Raw genomic sequence first — 17,004 nt, 5'->3', positions numbered from 1 at the left:
ACAGGCAGTTACCCCAGCTAACCCGCAGCAGCACAGCACCGCGCAGTTGGGATTAAAGCCTCTTTATTCCTACAGCAATTTGCCTGTCTGCGATGGAGCCCCCAGCCCCGCAGCCAGCCCCAGAGGGGCCAGGCACAGGCAGCTCTGCCTGATGGTGGGAAAAGACACAGGGCTGCAGGCAGGACCCCAAATCCTGCTCCACGTCCCTTGTCCTTCTCCTTCCCCCGGCACCTGCGTTCCCGGCCATGGCTGCCTCTCAAACTGCTGATTCCTCCAGGGCAAGTTAGGGGGCTTGGAGGCTCTGCACCCCCCAGGCAGGGCTGGAGATGCCAGTTGAGCTGTTCCAGCTGTGCTGGCACATTTTTGGTGGGAGGAGGTGAGAAGCCAGGGCTGGGCACAGGGAGGGTTTTCTCCATACCCTATCCAGGAGCAATTCCACAGGGAGGGGGCGCGAGCCCACCCACCTGCGCAAGGTTTATGTGTAAAACTTCATCTCTGCCTCCACGCAGTCGAAGAAGAGGTCGGCCAGCTCTTCTGAGCTGGGGGTCACCTTCCCTCCCAGCAGCGCGTTCATCCCCTCCAGACCCTGCTTCTCCAGGTCCCGCAGCGTCTGCAGGAGCTTCTGGCCCTGCTCCTGGCAGGATTGGGGAGGGAGGAGAGCTAAGACCACGCGCTCTCAGGACATCTCGCTGCCTCCCACATCACCGGGGGCGATGTGAGGGTCTGGGGGCAATGGCAGCCGCAGAAGGGTCTGCGGTACCTGGTCCCTCTCCATCAGCTCCAGGGCTGCCTGGTGCCGGCAGTAGAGCTCATGCCGCCGATCGACTGTGTTCTGGAACCGTGGGATTTGCTTGGCAGGGTCGTCGCGGAAGGTGGGAGATCTCACCTGTGGTGCGGGCTTGAGGCCGGCCACAAAGACGAAGGGCTTGAAGACGGACCTGCCAGAGAGGAGCACCGGGGCCCTGGGACCAGCCAGCACGAGGACGGATGCTGCTCCCCAGGGATGCTCAGCCTGGGGCATGGCTCTGCCTCATCCCTGTCACCCCCAGCGTGGGGCTGTCCCCACCGGCGTCCTCACCTGGAGGGGTCAGGGGTGGCTGTGAAGAAGTGCACACAGGGCAAGGCGGGGTCCTGGGGCAGCACGGACACCATGCTGCCTGCCGTGTGGAACCCCTCCGAGTCCACGCAGATCCCACTTTCCTTGTCCCGCAGGATGGCCATGAACGTCTCTGCCATGATGTGACCTGTGGGCGAGGCACAGCCACGTCACTGCCTGCAGCGCAGCCATGGCCACGGCTGCTGCGGCCGCGGGGGGGTGGGGAGATGCTGGGGTGAGCCGTGGGTGGCCCCTGTCCCTGTCCCCACCTGCGTGCTGCCGCAGCAGCTCCTTGCCGGCGCAGTAGCGGGCCTTGGCAGCCTCCATGCGAGCGGGCTGGTGCGGCAGGGAGAAGACCTCGGCGAAGTTGAACTCGGCAGCCCCGCTCCACCAGCCCTGGCTGTGCGCTCGCTGCCGCAGCCCCGCGTGCTCGGCCGTGATCTCCCTCCCGATGCTGAGCTGGTTGGAGATGTTGCGGCTGCCCTCTGCAAAGTCCGGGGTGGGGGGGGTCAGGGGCAAGGAGACAGGGTGCCCCATCCCCCCAGGACAACCAACACCTGCTCACCTCTGATCTGCTGGGCTGCCCAGTACCGGCCGGCCGTCTCCAGCACCCAGGCCTCGGTGCGGTCAGCCAGCAGGAAGGTGTTGTGGTAGACAAAGGGCACCGGCTCCTCCTTGCAGCTCCCACCCTGGCCGTAGCGTTCCAGCAACGCCGCCATCACCTGCAGAGCCTCCCGGGCAGAGCTGCCCCGCTCCAAACCCAGCCTGCCCCGCCGGCAGCACCCCGTCACCGTCAGCCAGCGGTGGGGGACAGCGGGGCGGCTGGGATGGGATAGGGACACGCGGTCCTCACCTCACCAGGTCCATCCCCAGCAGCGCCTCATCCTCCCCGATGGGCTCACGGGTCCAGACGCCCTCATTGCCCACACAGACACCGTGTTCATTGGCGCCCATCTCGGCACCCCACAGCCAGGCGGGACGGCTCAGCACCACCGCATGGGTCCTCTCCACCTGCTCGATCTCCAGGTAGGTGCACTGGGAGCGGGGGGGTGGGGGGGAACAGAGAGTGGGGCTGAGACCTGGTGCACTTGCTGCACCGTCCCCTGGAGCCACCCTGGTCACAGCGTGGTCTCACCTGGACTTTGTCCCCGGGATGGTGGGTGGCGGCGGGGATGTAGACAACCTCCTGGACTTCGTGCCGCGGCCGGTCGGCGTTCTTGCCGAAGATGACGGCGGGCGTCGCAGTGTGCGGCGGCAGTGCCACGAAGCAGTCGCAGGATGAGGGTGCAGAATCCTGCCCCACCATGCTAAACCCGGGGGGGAGGGGGTGGGGGGGTGTATGTCACCGAGGGGGGTGTCACCCCGTCACCCCCTCGTCCCTGGCGTGGATGTGTCCCCAGGGTCCCTTTGGGGCTGGCAGATGTGGGGACACGGAGGGTCTTCAGGGGGTGGCTAGGGGATGACGTGGTCCGTGGACCTGGGGGAACATCACGGACCGCGGCCGGGGGTGGCCCGGGGGGCATCCCCTGCCCCGGGACCCCGCAGCTCTGCACCGGCCGGGGACGCCCACCCACCCGCGCAGCCCCGGTTCCTGGGACCCCCCGCACCGAGCGCGGACAGGACCCCTCCCGCACAGCCCCGGTTCCCGGGACACTCCCCGCCTCCCCCCGCCACGAACCCCCTCTCGGGACCCCGCCGGGATGCCCCGGTCCTACGGACCTGCCGCCGCTCTCGCCCCGCCGCCGCCGCCCGGTCCCGCCCCCCCCGGCCCGCCCCGTCTGGGCGACGGCGGCGCCCCGTGGCCGGAGGCCGCACGGCGGCAGCGGGCGGGGACCGGCCCCGCCCCCCCCCGGGGGACATGGGGGGGACCAGACCCCGAGGGAGTCCGGGGGCGCGGGCGCCAGGTCCCTCCCGTGGGTCTGGGGAGGTCCCGTGGGGCAGCACCCGCTATAGGTAGCACCCCGTCTTGGCAGAACCCCCGTAGATAGCACCCCCTATAGATAGCACCCCCGTGGGCAGAACCCCGTCTTGGCAGAACCCCCTATAGATAGCACCCCCTATAGGTAGCACCCCGTCTTGGCAGACCCCCCTATAGATAGCACCCCCTATAGGTAGCACCCCGTCTTGGCAGAAGCCCCTATAGATAGCACCCCGTCTTGGCAGAAGCCCCTATAGATAGCACCCCCTATAGATAGCACCCCGTCTTGGCAGAACCCCCTATAGATAGTACCCCCTACAGGTAGCACCCCGTCTTGGCAGAACCCCCTATAGGTAGCACCCCGTCTTGGCAGAAGCCCCTATAGATAGCACCCCGTCTTGGCAGAACCCCCTATAGATAGCACCCCCTATAGATAGCACCCCGTGGGCAGAACCCCCTATAGATAGCACCCCCTACAGGTAGCACCCCGTCTTGGCAGAACCCCCTATAGGTAGCACCCCGTCTTGGCAGAAGCCCCTATAGGTAGCACCCCGTCTTGGCAGAACCCCCTATAGACAGCACCCCCTATAGGTAGCACCCCGTCTTGGCAGAACCCCCTGTAGATAGCACCCCCTACAGGTAGCACCCCGTCTTGGCAGAACCCCCTACAGGTAGCACCCCGTCTTGGCAGAACCCCCTATAGATAGCACCCCCGTGGGCAGAACCCCGTCTTGGCAGAACCCCCTATAGATAGCACCCCCTATAGGTAGCACCCCGTCTTGGCAGAACCCCCTATAGATAGCACCCCCTATAGGTAGCACCCCGTCTTGGCAGAACCCCCTATAGATAGCACCCCCTACAGGTAGCACCCCGTCTTGGCAGAACCCCCTGTAGATAGTACCCCCTATAGATAGCACCCCGTCTTGGCAGAACCCCCTATAGATAGCACCCCCTATAGATAGCACCCCGTGGGCAAAACCCCCTATAGATAGCACCCCCTATAGGTAGCACCCCGTGGGCAAAACCCCCTATAGATAGCACCCCCTACAGGTAGCACCCCGTCTTGGCAGAACCCCCTACAGGTAGCACCCCGTCTTGGCAGAACCCCCTATAGATAGCACCCCCTATAGATAGCACCCCCGTGGGCAGAACCCCGTCTTGGCAGAACCCCCTATAGATAGCACCCCCTATAGGTAGCACCCCGTCTTGGCAGACCCCCCTATAGGTAGCACCCCCTATAGGTAGCACCCCGTCTTGGCAGAACCCCCTATAGATAGCACCCCCTACAGGTAGCACCCCGTCTTGGCAGAACCCCCTGTAGATAGTACCCCCTATAGATAGCACCCCGTCTTGGCAGAACCCCCTATAGATAGCACCCCCTATAGATAGCACCCCGTGGGCAAACCCCCCTATAGATAGCACCCCCTATAGATAGCACCCCGTGGGCAGAACCCCCTACAGACAGCCCCCCCGTGGGCAGTACCCCACTTGCGCAGCACCCCCGTGGGCAGCACCCCCGTGGGCAGCACCCCGCACGGCACGCCCGCCCAGCGGTATGCAGGCAGACCTGCCGGGCAGCACCCTGCCCGCAGGGGGGACCCTGGGCGCCCGCCCGGCGCGTCCCGGTGTGGGAGGCTGGACCGGAGGGTGCAGGATGGGGCCCTCCTGGCAGGGGAGCAGCTGGTCCTCAGCCGGCTCATCCCCACCCACCCAGGACCCTCCTGCATCCCCATCCCCAGCAGCCCTGGAGGCCCCAGGCCAGGGTGGGGGTCAGCGTGCAGGACCCCCGGGTCGCTTGGCAGGGACAGATTGGGAGTCAGGGTGCTGGACCCCCACGTCCCTTGGCAGGGATGGGGGGGGGTCAGGATGTCAGACCCCGGGTCTTTTGGCTCCAGGCCAGGGTGGGGGTCAGCGTGCAGGACCCCCGGGTCCCCTTGGCAGGGACAAATTGGGGGTCAGGGTGCCAGACCCCCGGGCCCTTTGGCAGGGATGTGTGGGAGTTAGGGTACAGGACCCCCCGGGTCCCTTGGCAGGGATGGGTGTGGGTCAGGGTGCCAGACCCCCGGGTCCCTTGGCAGGGACAAATTGGGGGTCAGGGTGCCAGACCCCCGGGTCCCTTGGCAGGGATGGGTGGGGGTCAGGGTGCCAGACCCCCGGGTCCCTTGGCAGGGACAAATTGGGGGTCAGGGTGCCAGACCCCCGGGTCCCTTGGCAGGGATGGGTGGGGGTCAGGGTGCCAGACCCCCGGGTCCCTTGGCAGGGACGGGTGGGGGTCAGGGTACAGGACCCCCGGGTCCCTTGGCAGGGATGGGTGTGGGTCAGGGTGCCGGACCCCCGGGTCCCTTGGCAGGGACGGGTGGGGGTCAGGGTACAGGACCCCCGGGTCCCTTGGCAGGGATGGGTGTGGGTCAGGGTGCCGGACCCCCGGGTCCCTTGGCAGGGACGGGTGGGGGTCAGGGTGCCAGACCCCCGGGTCCCTTGGCAGGGACGGGTGGGGGTCAGGGTACAGGACCCCCGGGTCCCTTGGCACAGACGGAGCCGGAGAGCCGGGGCATGGAAAACACGCGGCGTTTATTCCAGTACAAAACCCAAACCCACAGCCCTGCAGCCTCTTCACAGCACAAATGCTCCCCTTGCCGGGTGGGGGGCACCCCTCGTCCCCGGCCACAGCACCCCGCGGGCCACCCCGCTCCCCTTCACCCCCTGCAGCCGCCCTCCACCTGCTCGGTGGGGGACACCCAGGGACCCCGGCTGGGCCGGTTCCTCCCTGCCCCGGGGAGGTGGCTTGGGGGTGGGAGACGCGGCGGTTCGGGGCGCAGGGCCGGGATCCCCACGCCGCAGCAGGCTGGACTGGTTTCGGCGGGTGGGAGCCGGCCTCCATCCTTCCCCACCCGGTTTTACAGCCTTCATTGCCCCATCGCGGCAGGCAGGGCCCGGGGGGGGTGTGGGGGCAGAGCACACCTGGGGCCCCTCCTCACAGCCCCCCAGCTCTGAGCCAGGCAGGTGGCAGCTCGGTGAGGCTGAGCCCCAGCGTCGCTGTGGGACAACCCCCCCGCCCGGCTCGGCGGTTCCCTCTCCAGCCCACCCTTGGGGTGCCCCCGGTGCAGCCTCCCCCCAAAAAACTTCCCCCCAGCCACTGCAGCGCAGGGTCCCCGTCACACCAAAGCCCCCGGCCGCTGCTGGAGCTGGGTTCAGCTACTAAAAATCCGATGGGCCACCGGCACGATGCTGTGGCAACCTGGGGAGGGTCTTGAGCATGCCCCCCCGGGGTCCCCTCAGAGATAAAATCCTGGTCAGGGGCACCGAGGGGGAATTTTGTGCTGGAAAAGGCAAATGCCGGAGTCGGGGATGTCCTTCAAGAGCTGAGGGCAGCCCAGGTCACCCGAGTCCTGTGGAGGGACAGTGGTGGCCGTGCTGGGGCCGGGGCCACATCCTCGCAGACCCCCCAGTGAGACTTCACCTCACGCTGGGTTTCTCCAGCCCCGTGGCCCATCCCTGGCCCCATCAGCACCTCCGTACTAATGGGGACAGGGACAGGGATGGGGACAGTACCCTTTGAGGGGTCCTACCCCCCCCCTCCCCAACCATAAGGCCCATGGCCACAGCTTTGGCCCAAGACGTCCACTCTGCCCGAGTGGCAAAGTCTGGCTTCACCTTAATAAAATAATAATAATTAATAATAATAATAATTAATAATAATAATAAAACAATCAAAACCGAAGGTTTCGGGGCGCCCTCTGGGCACGGACCCCACTCGACTTCACCTCTACCCCTTCCCCCCAGACCCTGGGGTGCTCCGAGCCCGGGCAGCCCCCACAGCCCCAGACATGACCCCCCCCCAAGCCCCCAGGATGGGGCCATGCCAGGAGATCAGCCCCCCCCAAATCTCCCCCCATCCCCACTTTCCCAACTGGTGTGAACTGATGCCAGTTTGGGGGGCACAGAAGTCAGGGGAACCTTGGGTGCCCCCTGCAGCCTCTGAGCCCCATCCCACCCGACCCCAGCGCTGCCCCCCAACACCCCCCCCCGGTCCCAGGTTCAGCATCTCCTGTGTCCAAGGGGTTCTGCCAAAATTGGAGGGGTAAGACCCAAAAGGTCTAAAAACCAAGATTCATGGACCACCAGCCAGGGGTGAAGGACAGATACAGGATCCCCCCGGGCAAGGGGGACAGCCCCAGGGGAGGAAAGATATGGGGGGGGGGTGTCCCTGGGAGATACAGGGACCTGGGAAGGGACAGCTATGTGGTCCCCGGGGGGACAGGCAGCATGCACGGGGGGGACATGCAGAGGTTCCCTGGAGATATGGGACCCGGGGAGGGACGGCTACGGGGCCACAGGGGGACAGGCAGCATGCACGGGGGGACAGCAGGGGTCCCCTGGAGATAGGGGGTCCCTGAGGGACCCATAGCACACACAGGGGGATGGCTGCAGTCCCCAGGGGGGTGCCCGGGGAGGGACTGCAATGGGGTCTGTGGGGGACAGGCAGCATGCCCGGGGGGGGGGGATCCCGGGTCCCCGGGGAGGGACGGCCACAGGGCGCCAGGGGGGCAGGCGGGGGTCGCGGGGCGGCGGGCAGCATGGCCATGCCAGGCCAGAGGAATGTGGCCATCCCGGCTCTCCCGGGACCGCGGCCGCCCGTGTGCTTCCCGCCCGGGGCCGCGGCGGTGGGTGTGGGAAAGCTGCAGGTGTGTGCTTGGGCAACCGCCCCCGCCACGCCACGCGCCCGCCGCCCCCACGCCCCCCACGGCCCCCAGCTCACAGGCGAGCAGCGCTTCATTTTTCCCCATTTTAACCTCGGTGTGGGCCCAAAATGGGATTCACAGCCCCCAGCCCAAGTGGGGCTCCAGGGGGTGGGGGACCCCTGCCAGCCCGGCATCCCCAGCCGAGGCGGGGCGGCCGTTGGCTCCCCCAAACCCCCGTGTCCCCCCCGTGGGACAGGGTGACCGGTGCCAACGCCCCATGAGTGGTGACAGAAGAGGGCTGGTGCTGGGGGGCTGAGCCTGGGACGCCAACAGTTTGGAGGGGGCCATGGGGAGGGGGCCGGGGGGCTGCAGCCGCCCTCCCCGAGCAAAGGCTCCCGGGTTTCTCCTCTCTCCCTTTCTCCTCCTTCCTCCCCTTTGGGCTGGACGTGCCCAGGCAGCGCCTGCTCCTTCGGCTCCCATTGATGTTCCTCCCACACAGCCCTGCCGCCTGCCAGCAGCCTCCCGAAAAAAAGATTTGGGAAGCTGGGGGAGGACGGGGGGGAACCGGGGCGGGAGAGCGGGAGCGGGACAAGTGAAACTGCCGCGGGGCAGCTCCGGCGCTCCCCAACCAGCACCGCCACAGCGGGACCGGGCTGTGCCACCGGCGTGGTCCCCCCGCCTTGCCACCGCTTTGAGCACAAGGTGCCAGCCCTGTGCCCCCCACCCCAACATCCTTCGGAGACCGGCCCCAAAGGGTCCCCCTGACCCCCGCCCGGGGTCCTCCCCACCTCCATCCATGTCCCCCCCGGGGCTCAGCAGCTCAGTTTGTGGGGGCGGTGTTACCCCCCCTCGGACTCCCTCTTGCCTCCCTTGCTGGCCGACGGGTCCCCAGCGCCCTTGACCTCAGGTTCGCCCCCGTCCTTGCCCCCATCGTGTGTCTTCATGTGCTTGCCCAGGTGGTCACTGCGCATGAAGACGCGGCCGCAGACGGGGCAGGCAAATTTCTTGGCGCCGGTGTGGGTCTGGAGGTGCCGCTGCAGCTCGTCGGAGCGGGTGAAGCGTTTGCCACAGAAGAGCCAGTTGCAGACGAAGGGTCGGTCGCCGCTGTGCCAGCGCAGGTGGGCTTTCAGGTGGGAGGTCTTGGCGTACGCCTTGCCGCAGCCGGGGATGTGGCAGTTGTGTAGGTGTTTGCGTTTCGCCCCCTCGGGGCAGGGACCCCCCCTTTCCGCCTCCTGGCAGTTGGGGCAGCGACACGCCGCCTGCCCCCCACCCCGCGGCACGGCACGACGGGCACCTTTCGGCCGCCCACCGCCCTCCGTCTCCGGCCCCCGGGGCTCGGGGGGTCCCTCCAGTGCCTTCGTCCCCTCCGGTCCCAGGAGATGCTGGGTGGGTGGGGGCAGCAGGTGGGCAGGGGGGGCGCAGAGCTGGTGCTCCCCCCCGCCATACCCCCCCCAGGGCCGGTGGCAGCCCGGGGTGCCCAGGCACCTGCAGCCCCCCACCCTGCCCAGGGGGCAGCTCCATCCAGCTGGCTCCAGCGTGGAGGTCCCACCAGTTGACACCTCCCTCCTCACCGGGGGCGCCAGGGGGGGGGGGGCCGAAACCAGGGCTCGTAGGGATGCGCCATGTCCGGGGCAGCCGGCAGCAGCTTGGCGTAGGCGCCGGGGGCGGTGGGGCCGTCGGTGGGCAGCTCTAACCTCGGGGGGCCATGGGGCTCGTAGGTGCCGGGGTTGGCGAACGTGGTGTCGTCGGGACCCGCCAGGGACAGCTCCGGGGGGGGCAGCGGGGAGGTGAAGTCGGCGGCACCGGCCGCGGCGCTGCCGTGGGGCTGGAAGGGCTGCAGCGGCTGCAGGTCCAGGTGGCTCGGGGAGGCACGGGGTGCGTCGGAGGGCTGGGTCCCCAGGGTGCTGCAGACGGCTGTGAGCATTGCCGAGGCGCGGGGCGGTGGCACAGACAGACCTGCAGGGCCAAGGAGGGACGGGCGGGGAGGTGGGGGGGGAGAGAAGAGCTGTGAGAAGATGGGGGGGCTCATCAGGTAACCCCCAGCACCTCTTAACCCCCCTGCTCTTGTGCACACCAGCACAGTGTGGGGGTTTGGCACCAGCAACAGCCCTGACACCGATTCCTGTCCCACACCGTCATGGTCCCACCATGCCACACAGGCGGCAGCGTCCCCAGCACCCATCACCCCATCACCCAAAATCTGGGCGACACCCCTGCCCCACCAAGGGGGTTTCTCTGCTCTGCAGCCTGGTGTGGCACTAGGTAGAGGGGACACCCCTTAGCACCCATCCCTGTGCCCATGTGGACCCTGTGCCAGCCCCTGGCGCAGACCCGGTGCTAGTAGGTGACGTCTGTGCCTAATTCCAAAATCTGAGGGAGTCACCGGTATCTGCCTCGTCACCTCCCTGGCCATGTCCCTCCAACACAGCCAGGGTCCCAAAGGGACCTCAGTGGCATCCCCAAGCCCCAGCCACCAGCCACGGGGGGACACGGCACCCACAAGGCCACCCTGGCTCTCCTGTGACCCAGCCAGGCTGGGAAACCATCGCCCCCATCTCTGCCCCTGCCCCAAGCCCCTGGTCCAGCTGGGAGCCCCCAGACTGCCAGGGGGGCAAAGCGCAGCCAGGGGGTGGGGGGCTGCACCCCCGGGCTGGTTGGCAGCAGGATGGGGGAGCAGAGCCAGCCGCGGGGAGACCACGGAGCCCCAGGGCTGAGCTGCCGGCAACCCTTTGAAGCCAGGCTCTGGGCTGCCATCACCCGCAGCCCTGGACCCCCGGGGCACCCGTTGCGCCCCCAGACCCCGAGGCACCCGCTGCCTCCCCGGCATGGCGGCCGTGACTCACCGGGAGCTGTGCAAACCCCACTGGAGATCGGCCCCACCCTGGTGTCGAAATCCACCTGCCGCCACCGGCTCCCGCCCCCCGACTTCCCACCGGCGCCACGGCGGGAGGAGGCCGAGACCCCCTCCCCACAAACACCCACTGTCCTCTCCTGTCACCGTCACCCACTCCCGGCCACCCCCTTGCTATCCCCCGCCAGCTCCCTGCCACCCACAGCCCCTGTGGGACAGGGGCAGACCCCCATGGAGACACCCAGGGGGTGCTGAACGCTTTGGGGTGGGGGGATCCCCTGGGCAAAGGGGCTGGACCCCCAGAGCCCCCTGATGCACAGCACTATGAGCGCTAGGCAGGGAGGGAGTCTCCGATGCTGAAGACCCCCCCCCAGCTGCACTGGGACACCCACCTTCCCCTGCCAGTCAGCACCAGGGAGGGCAGGGGGACCCCAAGGAAAGGGGCAAGAGCTGGGGGGTGCCAAAATCCCCCCAACGGACCCCACCTCCACTACCAACACCCGTGGGGGCTTGGCCTCGAGCCAGTGCTGGGGCAGTTATGGGTGGGATGAGCCCCCCAGAGCTGGCAGCCCGAGTGGGTTTTGGGGTGCTGCTCCCCAGGGGGGGCTCAGCTCTGCCCACACCAGCCCTTGGGGGGGCTTGGCACCAATTTCAGGGCTGGCTCGTGGGAACTGTCCCCGTCTCCTGGGGCTGCCAGCAGGGTAGGAGAGGGCCGGCACCGGAGTCCATCGCTCCCACCCAGCAGTGGTCCCCAGCGGGGTCCTGAGCCCTGCCAGCCCCCTGCGCCCCGTGGGTGTGAGATAGGGGTCAAAACCCTGAACCCCCATAGTGACAGCCCATCATGGGGCTTTGGGGGGGCAGCTGGCCCTGCACAGGGCCCCCCCTGGATGTGGGGACAGAGGTGACCCGTCAGAGATGTCCCCCCGACCCCCAACCCTGAGGGGAGAAAGGACCCTCTGTGGGGTCCCGGGCAGGTCCCACCCGACGCAGACCCGGCACAGCCACATCCCAGTGGGCTCTGAGCCGTGACAGCCACAGCTCCCCCGATGCACCCCGCTCCCAAATGTCCCCCCCCGGCTCAGGGGGTTCCTACCGGGGCTCCAGCTGCAGCCCCACCGCAGGCACTGAGCCCCACCACCCGGTCCTGAGCACCACTGAGCACCATCACCGCGGCTACACGCTTCCCAGCTCTGAAGCCAGGGAACGGGGGGACCGGTGCTGGGCTGGGGGGGGAACTGGGAGGACCCCCTGCCATAGCCCTGCCCTGCCTGCCCCAGCCACGCGTGGAGTCTCCTAGGGCATTTTTCCATCCGGGAATGATGACAAAAATCCCCAGGGGGCCCCCAGCGTCCCCCTCCCTGGCGGGGCTCGACGACGCGTTGGCCATTTCACCGCAGGGAAACTGAGGCACCGGCGAGTGATGCGTCCCGTGAGTCACGGTCCAGGCTGGGCAGAGGCGGCTCTGCCCGTCTCCCAGCCCCAGCCGGTGCCTCGCCCCGCGGCGGGGCTGGGCGGGCGGCTGCCCTCAGCCCCGGCTCCGGCCCCCCCGGGGAGCCCCGACGGGTGGGTCGGAACCCGTGGTGGGGCCGGGGATTGCGGCTGTGGGGTGATGCTGCGGTTTCGGGGTGACGCGGTGGGGTTTGAGAGTGATGCTGCGGGTTCGGGGGTGATGCCGTGGGGTCGGGGGTGATGGGGGTGTGAGGTCGGGGAGATGCCGTCGGTTCCCTGCGCTCAACCCACCGTCCAGCCCACAGCAACGCTCCGCGGGGCCGCAGAGAAACTCCCCGGGGCTTTGGGGCGGGGGGGGGGGCAGGCGGGCAGCAGCGGTGGCGGGGCGGGGGAGCCCAGCCTGCCCGGCCCCCCGCCTCGCACCCGGGGCTGGGCACCGGCGCGGGTCGCAGCCCCACGGGAGGGGGCTCCGCGCTGTAAATGGCGGCGAGGGGTGGGGGACACCCAGCAGGGGCGTCGCGGGAGGCGAAGGGGCCGGGAGCCTCGGGGCTCGGTGGCCAGTGGACGCGGCGGGGGTGGCAAGCAAAGACTTGCCGGGGCTGGGCTGGGCCGGGCGGCGGAGCCAAGCGCAGCGCGTTCCCAGCCGCCGCTCGGGGCGGCGCGGCGCACCGGGCCCGTCGGGGGTCCCCGCCGGGGGTCCCGCGGCCGCCCCCCCCTCCCGCCGCGCCGGGGCGATGGAGGCGGGCGGCGCCGGGGGGTACGTACGGGTCTAGCGGCAGCGAGCTCCCGGCGGCTCCGTCCTCATCGGCGTGGCGTGGGCGCTGGCTCCCGACGGGACCCCGAGGGACCCGCGCGGCTCCCCAGGGACCGGGCACCCACTGGGCCGGGCGAGCAGGAATGGCTGGGTCCCAGCCCGGCTCCCGGCTCTTCCCTCCTCCCCGGCGCCCAGCTCCTCCCCTCCCCGGCCCAGGTGATTTTAACCCTTGGAGGCAGAGCCCCAGCCCCGCCGCTTGACAGGAGCCGGCTCCCGGTCCCAGGATCCGGCGCATGAAAGCGGAGGGAGGGGGACGGGAAGTTCGCAGCAGACACCGCAAACAGGGGGGTAATTAAAGAAGAAAGAAACAACCGCCTCCCTCCCGCGCCCGTGGCCGCCCTCCTCCTGCCATCCTCCTGCCAAGCCCCCCCGGGGACCCCCAGGCACCCCACGGACCCCAGGCACCTGTCCCCCCACTCCAGGGATGCCATGCAGAGGTGGCCGTCTGCTCCCACCCCCCGGGGATGTCGCCCGTGGGTGAGGGGCTCGGTGTGTCCCCCCGCGTTGTGGCTTGGCCCTGTGCCATGGGGCAAAAGGGACAGGGACGGGTGCAGGGGACAAGTTTTGGGGCCAGAGCTGGACCCACAGTGGGGGGGAGAGGGATGGTGATGGCAGGATGCACCATGACCCAGATGGATTTGGGGCAGCCCAAAAGGGTCCAGGGGGTCCCGGCTGGGGCTGTCCCCACTCGGCCAGGAGCATCCCACCCTCCCCGTTCCAGTGCCCCCCGCCACCAAGGCTGCCAGCGTGGGGGGCTGCCGGGAGGGAGAACCCCTGGGATCTGCCAGACAGCAACTCCGAGGCCAGAGGAGCCATTTAATCACCGGGCGTCGTGTCCCCATTTCCACAGCCAAAATCCCTGGGCCAGCACGGGCCTGGCTGCTGGTGGCCACAGCCCTACAGGGACCCTCATGGCCCCAGGGGAAGCCCACGCCACCAAAGCCCATGGGGAAAGGTGCTGGTGCCTCGCCGGAGCCCGGACCTCGGCCGGCAGCACGCTGGCGCGTGGGAGCCCGCATCTCCCCGCTGAGCTTGCCAAGCGCCCGGCCGGGCGGAGGGCGCGGGGAACTCCTTCGCCCTGGGGAAAACTCTCCTGGTTTTCGTCATCCCAGGGATGGCTCCACCACTGCTGCCGAAACGCGGCTGCCTGTGGGCTGAGCGTGGCCCCATGGCTTGGCCAGGCACCGGGATGGGCACTCCGGGCTGGGGACCCCCGGCCAGTGACCCTGGGATGGGCAGGAGCAGGGCAGGCAGCAGGGCTTGGATGTACATGGATGGCGGTGAACACACGCTCTGGTGCTCAAGTGCTCTGCAGGGCACTTGCAGGATGTGGGGGGATGTGGGGGGACCCCAGCCCCAGGGTCTTGCCACTGCTCCTCCCCTGTGTCTGCCCACAAGGTGCCGGGGGCCATCCCTGTGGCCACGGGGAAGGGGGATGCTCCTGCTGGAGGACGCCCGAGCGGTGTTTGGGCTGGGATGGTGGCCCTGGGCTCCCCGGCTGCCTCCCAGGCGCCGTATTGCGGCCGCCAGCAGCTCTCCAGGGCAGGGAGCAGTTCGCAGACTTTGCATGGACAGCTTCAGGTACCGGCCAGCCTGATCCCCAGCCTGATCCCAATCCCCATCCCAGCTGTGCTATCACGGGGAGCGGGACACACTGGCCTCCATTTCCCCCAGCCCTGATCTCCCCTTCCACCAGGAAGGTTGCGCCTTTCCCAGTGAACCATGCACATGTGGCACATCCCGTGTCCCTTCGCTCTGGGGTCTCCTCCCAGTTTCCCCAGTGCTTCAGGGACTGGTGGTGCAGGAGGGAGATGGGTCTCTGGCCAGGGGTCCCACATGCTGGCTGCCATGGCTCCTTTCCCACCTGTTCCCAGGGCCCAGCCTGGGGTCATGGAGGGGCTGCAGGGCAGCAGGGCACTGTGTGACTCCTCTGGGGACAAGGACGAAGACCTAGGAAAGCCCTGACCCACTCGTGCCACCAGCAACGGGGCCGCAAGACCTCCCCTGGGATCCTCCAGATCCATCCCAAAGCACCGCTCCTGGGCTGGGGGGAAGAAGCTGCCGGGACGTGGCCGGGGGCAGCGGGGGGCTGAGAGCCTGCAGATGGATGGGGCAGTGGCACAGGGCTGGGGGGCACCGGGAGGGTCGGGGGGGATCAGGGGTCTAGGGGGGCCGCGAGCTCCTGGAGCCACCTCAAGCGGAGCTGGAGCTCCATCTGGGACCACACATGGGGAGGAATCCCGCTGATACTGGAGGATTCCAGGGGGTGCATCTCCTTGACACGAGCATCTGAAACCCCAAGCTGTGCCTTGAAATTACAGCTAATTACAGAGCCCCATTTGCATAAATTACAAGGCAAGAGGCAAATACCTCCGATCCCCCGATCCTTCCCCGGTGCTCAGGCAGCAGCAGCTGCTCCAGCCGCTCAGGGGGGCACAGAGGGGTGGCTGGGGGGTCCTGGGTCCCATGCGGAGGCAGGGTGGGAGCAGGAGGGGTTGGTGCCCCCTGAAACTGCAGCTGGGACCCTGGTGGGCAGGTGTGCAGGAGGCAGCGGCCACCCCCGGTGCCCCCAGCCCCTGCCCCACCGCTGTGGCACAGCCTGGCCCTGCTGGGGGGGGGACATGTGGCCCTCACTGCACCCCGGTGGGTGATGGGGGGAGAGAAGGGCTGGCACGGGGCACGGGCAGCGCGGGGCTGGAGGGCACAGCCCTACAGTGTGTGGGGGTTGGGGGCACCCCTGTCCCCAGGGGGAAATGGGGAGCGGGGAGTGGAGGGATGGATGGACAGAGGGGATGGATGGACAGAGGGACAGAGGGAGGGATGGACAGAGGGGGATGGATGGACAGAGGGACAGAGGGAGGGATGGACAGAGGGACAGAGGGGATGGACGGACAGAGGGACAGAGGGAGGGATGGACAGAAGGACAGAGGGGATGGACGGACAGAGGGACAGAGGGAGGGATGGACAGAGGGGATGGATGGACAGAGGGACAGAGGGAGGGATGGACAGAGGGACAGAGGGGATGGACGGACAGAGGGGATGGATGGACAGAGGGGATGGATGGACAGAGGGACAGAGGGGATGGATGGACAGAGGGACAGAGGGGATGGACGGACAGAGGGGATGGATGGACAGAGGGGATGGATGGACAGAGGGACAGAGGGGATGGATGGACAGAGGGACAGAGGGGATGGACGGACAGAGGGGATGGATGGACAGAGGGACAGAGGGGATGGATGGACAGAGGGACAGAGGGGATGGACGGACAGAGGGGTGGAATGACAGATGGACAGAGGAGTAGAGGGATGGATGGACACAGCAGTGGAGGGATGGATGGACAGAGGGGTAGATGGACAGAGAGGTGGATGGACAGAGGGGTGGAAGGACAGATGGACGGAGGGATAGAGCGATGGATGGACAAAGGGATGGAAGAATGGAGGAGAGGTGCCTCCTGGGCCCCCCTAGGAGCAGGGGGATGGAGGGACACAGGAGGGATGTCCCCTGAGGCCCCAGCAGGATGTTGGGGGACAGAGGGACGGCCAAGGTCCCTCCCAGCCCCGGGGCCACACTTCAAAGGCCTCCTGGCTCCGGGGAACGGCCGGCAATTTCCTCCGCTGCCATAAAACAAATTGGTGTCTGTGGGGGGAGTGGGGCTGGCTCCGTGCTGGGAGCGTGTGCGTGTGCATGCGTGTGCATGCCCGTGTATGTGTGTGTGCAGGGAGTGTCACAGCCACGCGTGTGCCCACGTGTGCGGGGGGGTGTGAGCCCCCAGTGCTGTGCCAGGTCCCTGCGTGTGTGCACGTCTGTGTGCGTGTGCGCCGCTGCCTGCATGCACCCCCCCACATGCTCCACGGAGGCTGGGTGCCCAGGAGCAGGGTGCCCGGGGGGGTGCCTGGGGGGGGTCTGCAGCGGGTGCCACGGGGCTGCGCCGTCTGGGTGGCTCCAGCCTAGGGGGAGTCTCAGGAGCGGCCGTGGGGCCTCAGACGGGGAGAGAAGCTCCCCGATCCTCCCCCGAGGCTTCGGGGGTGCTGCCCCCGGCCCCGCACCCAGACAGCCCCCGGGGGGTGACGCTGAGCTGACGCTGAAACCCCTGCGGGGTGCAGCCGGGGGTGCTGGCAGGGACCCCCGTGCCTGCTGGGGCTGGCATGGTGCGGACGATGCCAGGTGGGTCAGGGAGCAGGGTGGCCTTGGGTG

At 68.2% G+C, this 17,004-nt stretch overlaps 2 protein-coding genes across 3 annotated transcripts; both read right to left on the bottom strand.

Moving 5' to 3' along the window:
• Positions 1-46: 46 nt before the first annotated feature.
• On the bottom strand, positions 47-2,856 carry SCRN2 (secernin 2). Of its 2 annotated transcripts, XM_055790026.1 has the most exons (9): positions 2,816-2,856; positions 2,232-2,403; positions 1,950-2,131; positions 1,662-1,861; positions 1,366-1,581; positions 1,079-1,244; positions 761-938; positions 465-634; positions 47-347 (listed from the first exon to the last, which is right to left on the bottom strand). In XM_055790026.1, exons 2-8 carry the CDS (start codon positions 2,400-2,402, stop codon positions 476-478), a joined length of 1,272 nt encoding a protein of 423 aa, XP_055646001.1. In that variant the 5' UTR covers position 2,403; positions 2,816-2,856; the 3' UTR covers positions 47-347; positions 465-475. The 2 variants fall into 2 exon arrangements, with proteins under 2 accessions (XP_055646001.1, XP_055646000.1); XM_055790025.1 differs by having other exon boundaries at positions 47-634.
• A 5,679-nt stretch (positions 2,857-8,535) lies between these two features.
• Positions 8,536-9,620, bottom strand: SP6 (Sp6 transcription factor). The gene is given in 3 exon segments (XM_013298459.3): positions 8,536-9,153; positions 9,155-9,277; positions 9,279-9,620. Coding segments are annotated over 3 exon segments (1,083 nt in total).
• Between the last annotated feature and the right edge of the window lie 7,384 nt (positions 9,621-17,004).

This window comes from Falco peregrinus, chromosome 18 (assembly GCF_023634155.1).
Source record: "Falco peregrinus isolate bFalPer1 chromosome 18, bFalPer1.pri, whole genome shotgun sequence".
NCBI lineage: Eukaryota > Metazoa > Chordata > Aves > Falconiformes > Falconidae > Falco > Falco peregrinus.
The sequence above is the reverse complement of the archived record's forward strand: the minus strand, read 5'-3'. Positions and strand labels throughout refer to the sequence as shown.

Bases quoted from the DNA above. Each gene is read 5' to 3' on its own strand.
- SCRN2 (XM_055790025.1), bottom strand. From the start codon at position 2,402: ATGGTGGGGCAGGATTCTGCACCCTCATCCTGCGACTGCTTCGTGGCA. The intron at 1,582-1,661 runs GTGAGCAGGTGT...CGGACTTTGCAG, and splicing joins GGCAGCCCAGCAGATCAGAG to AGGGCAGCCGCAACATCTCC. The intron at 1,245-1,365 runs GTGGGGACAGGG...CCTCGCCCACAG, and splicing joins GCTGCTGCGGCAGCACGCAG to GTCACATCATGGCAGAGACG.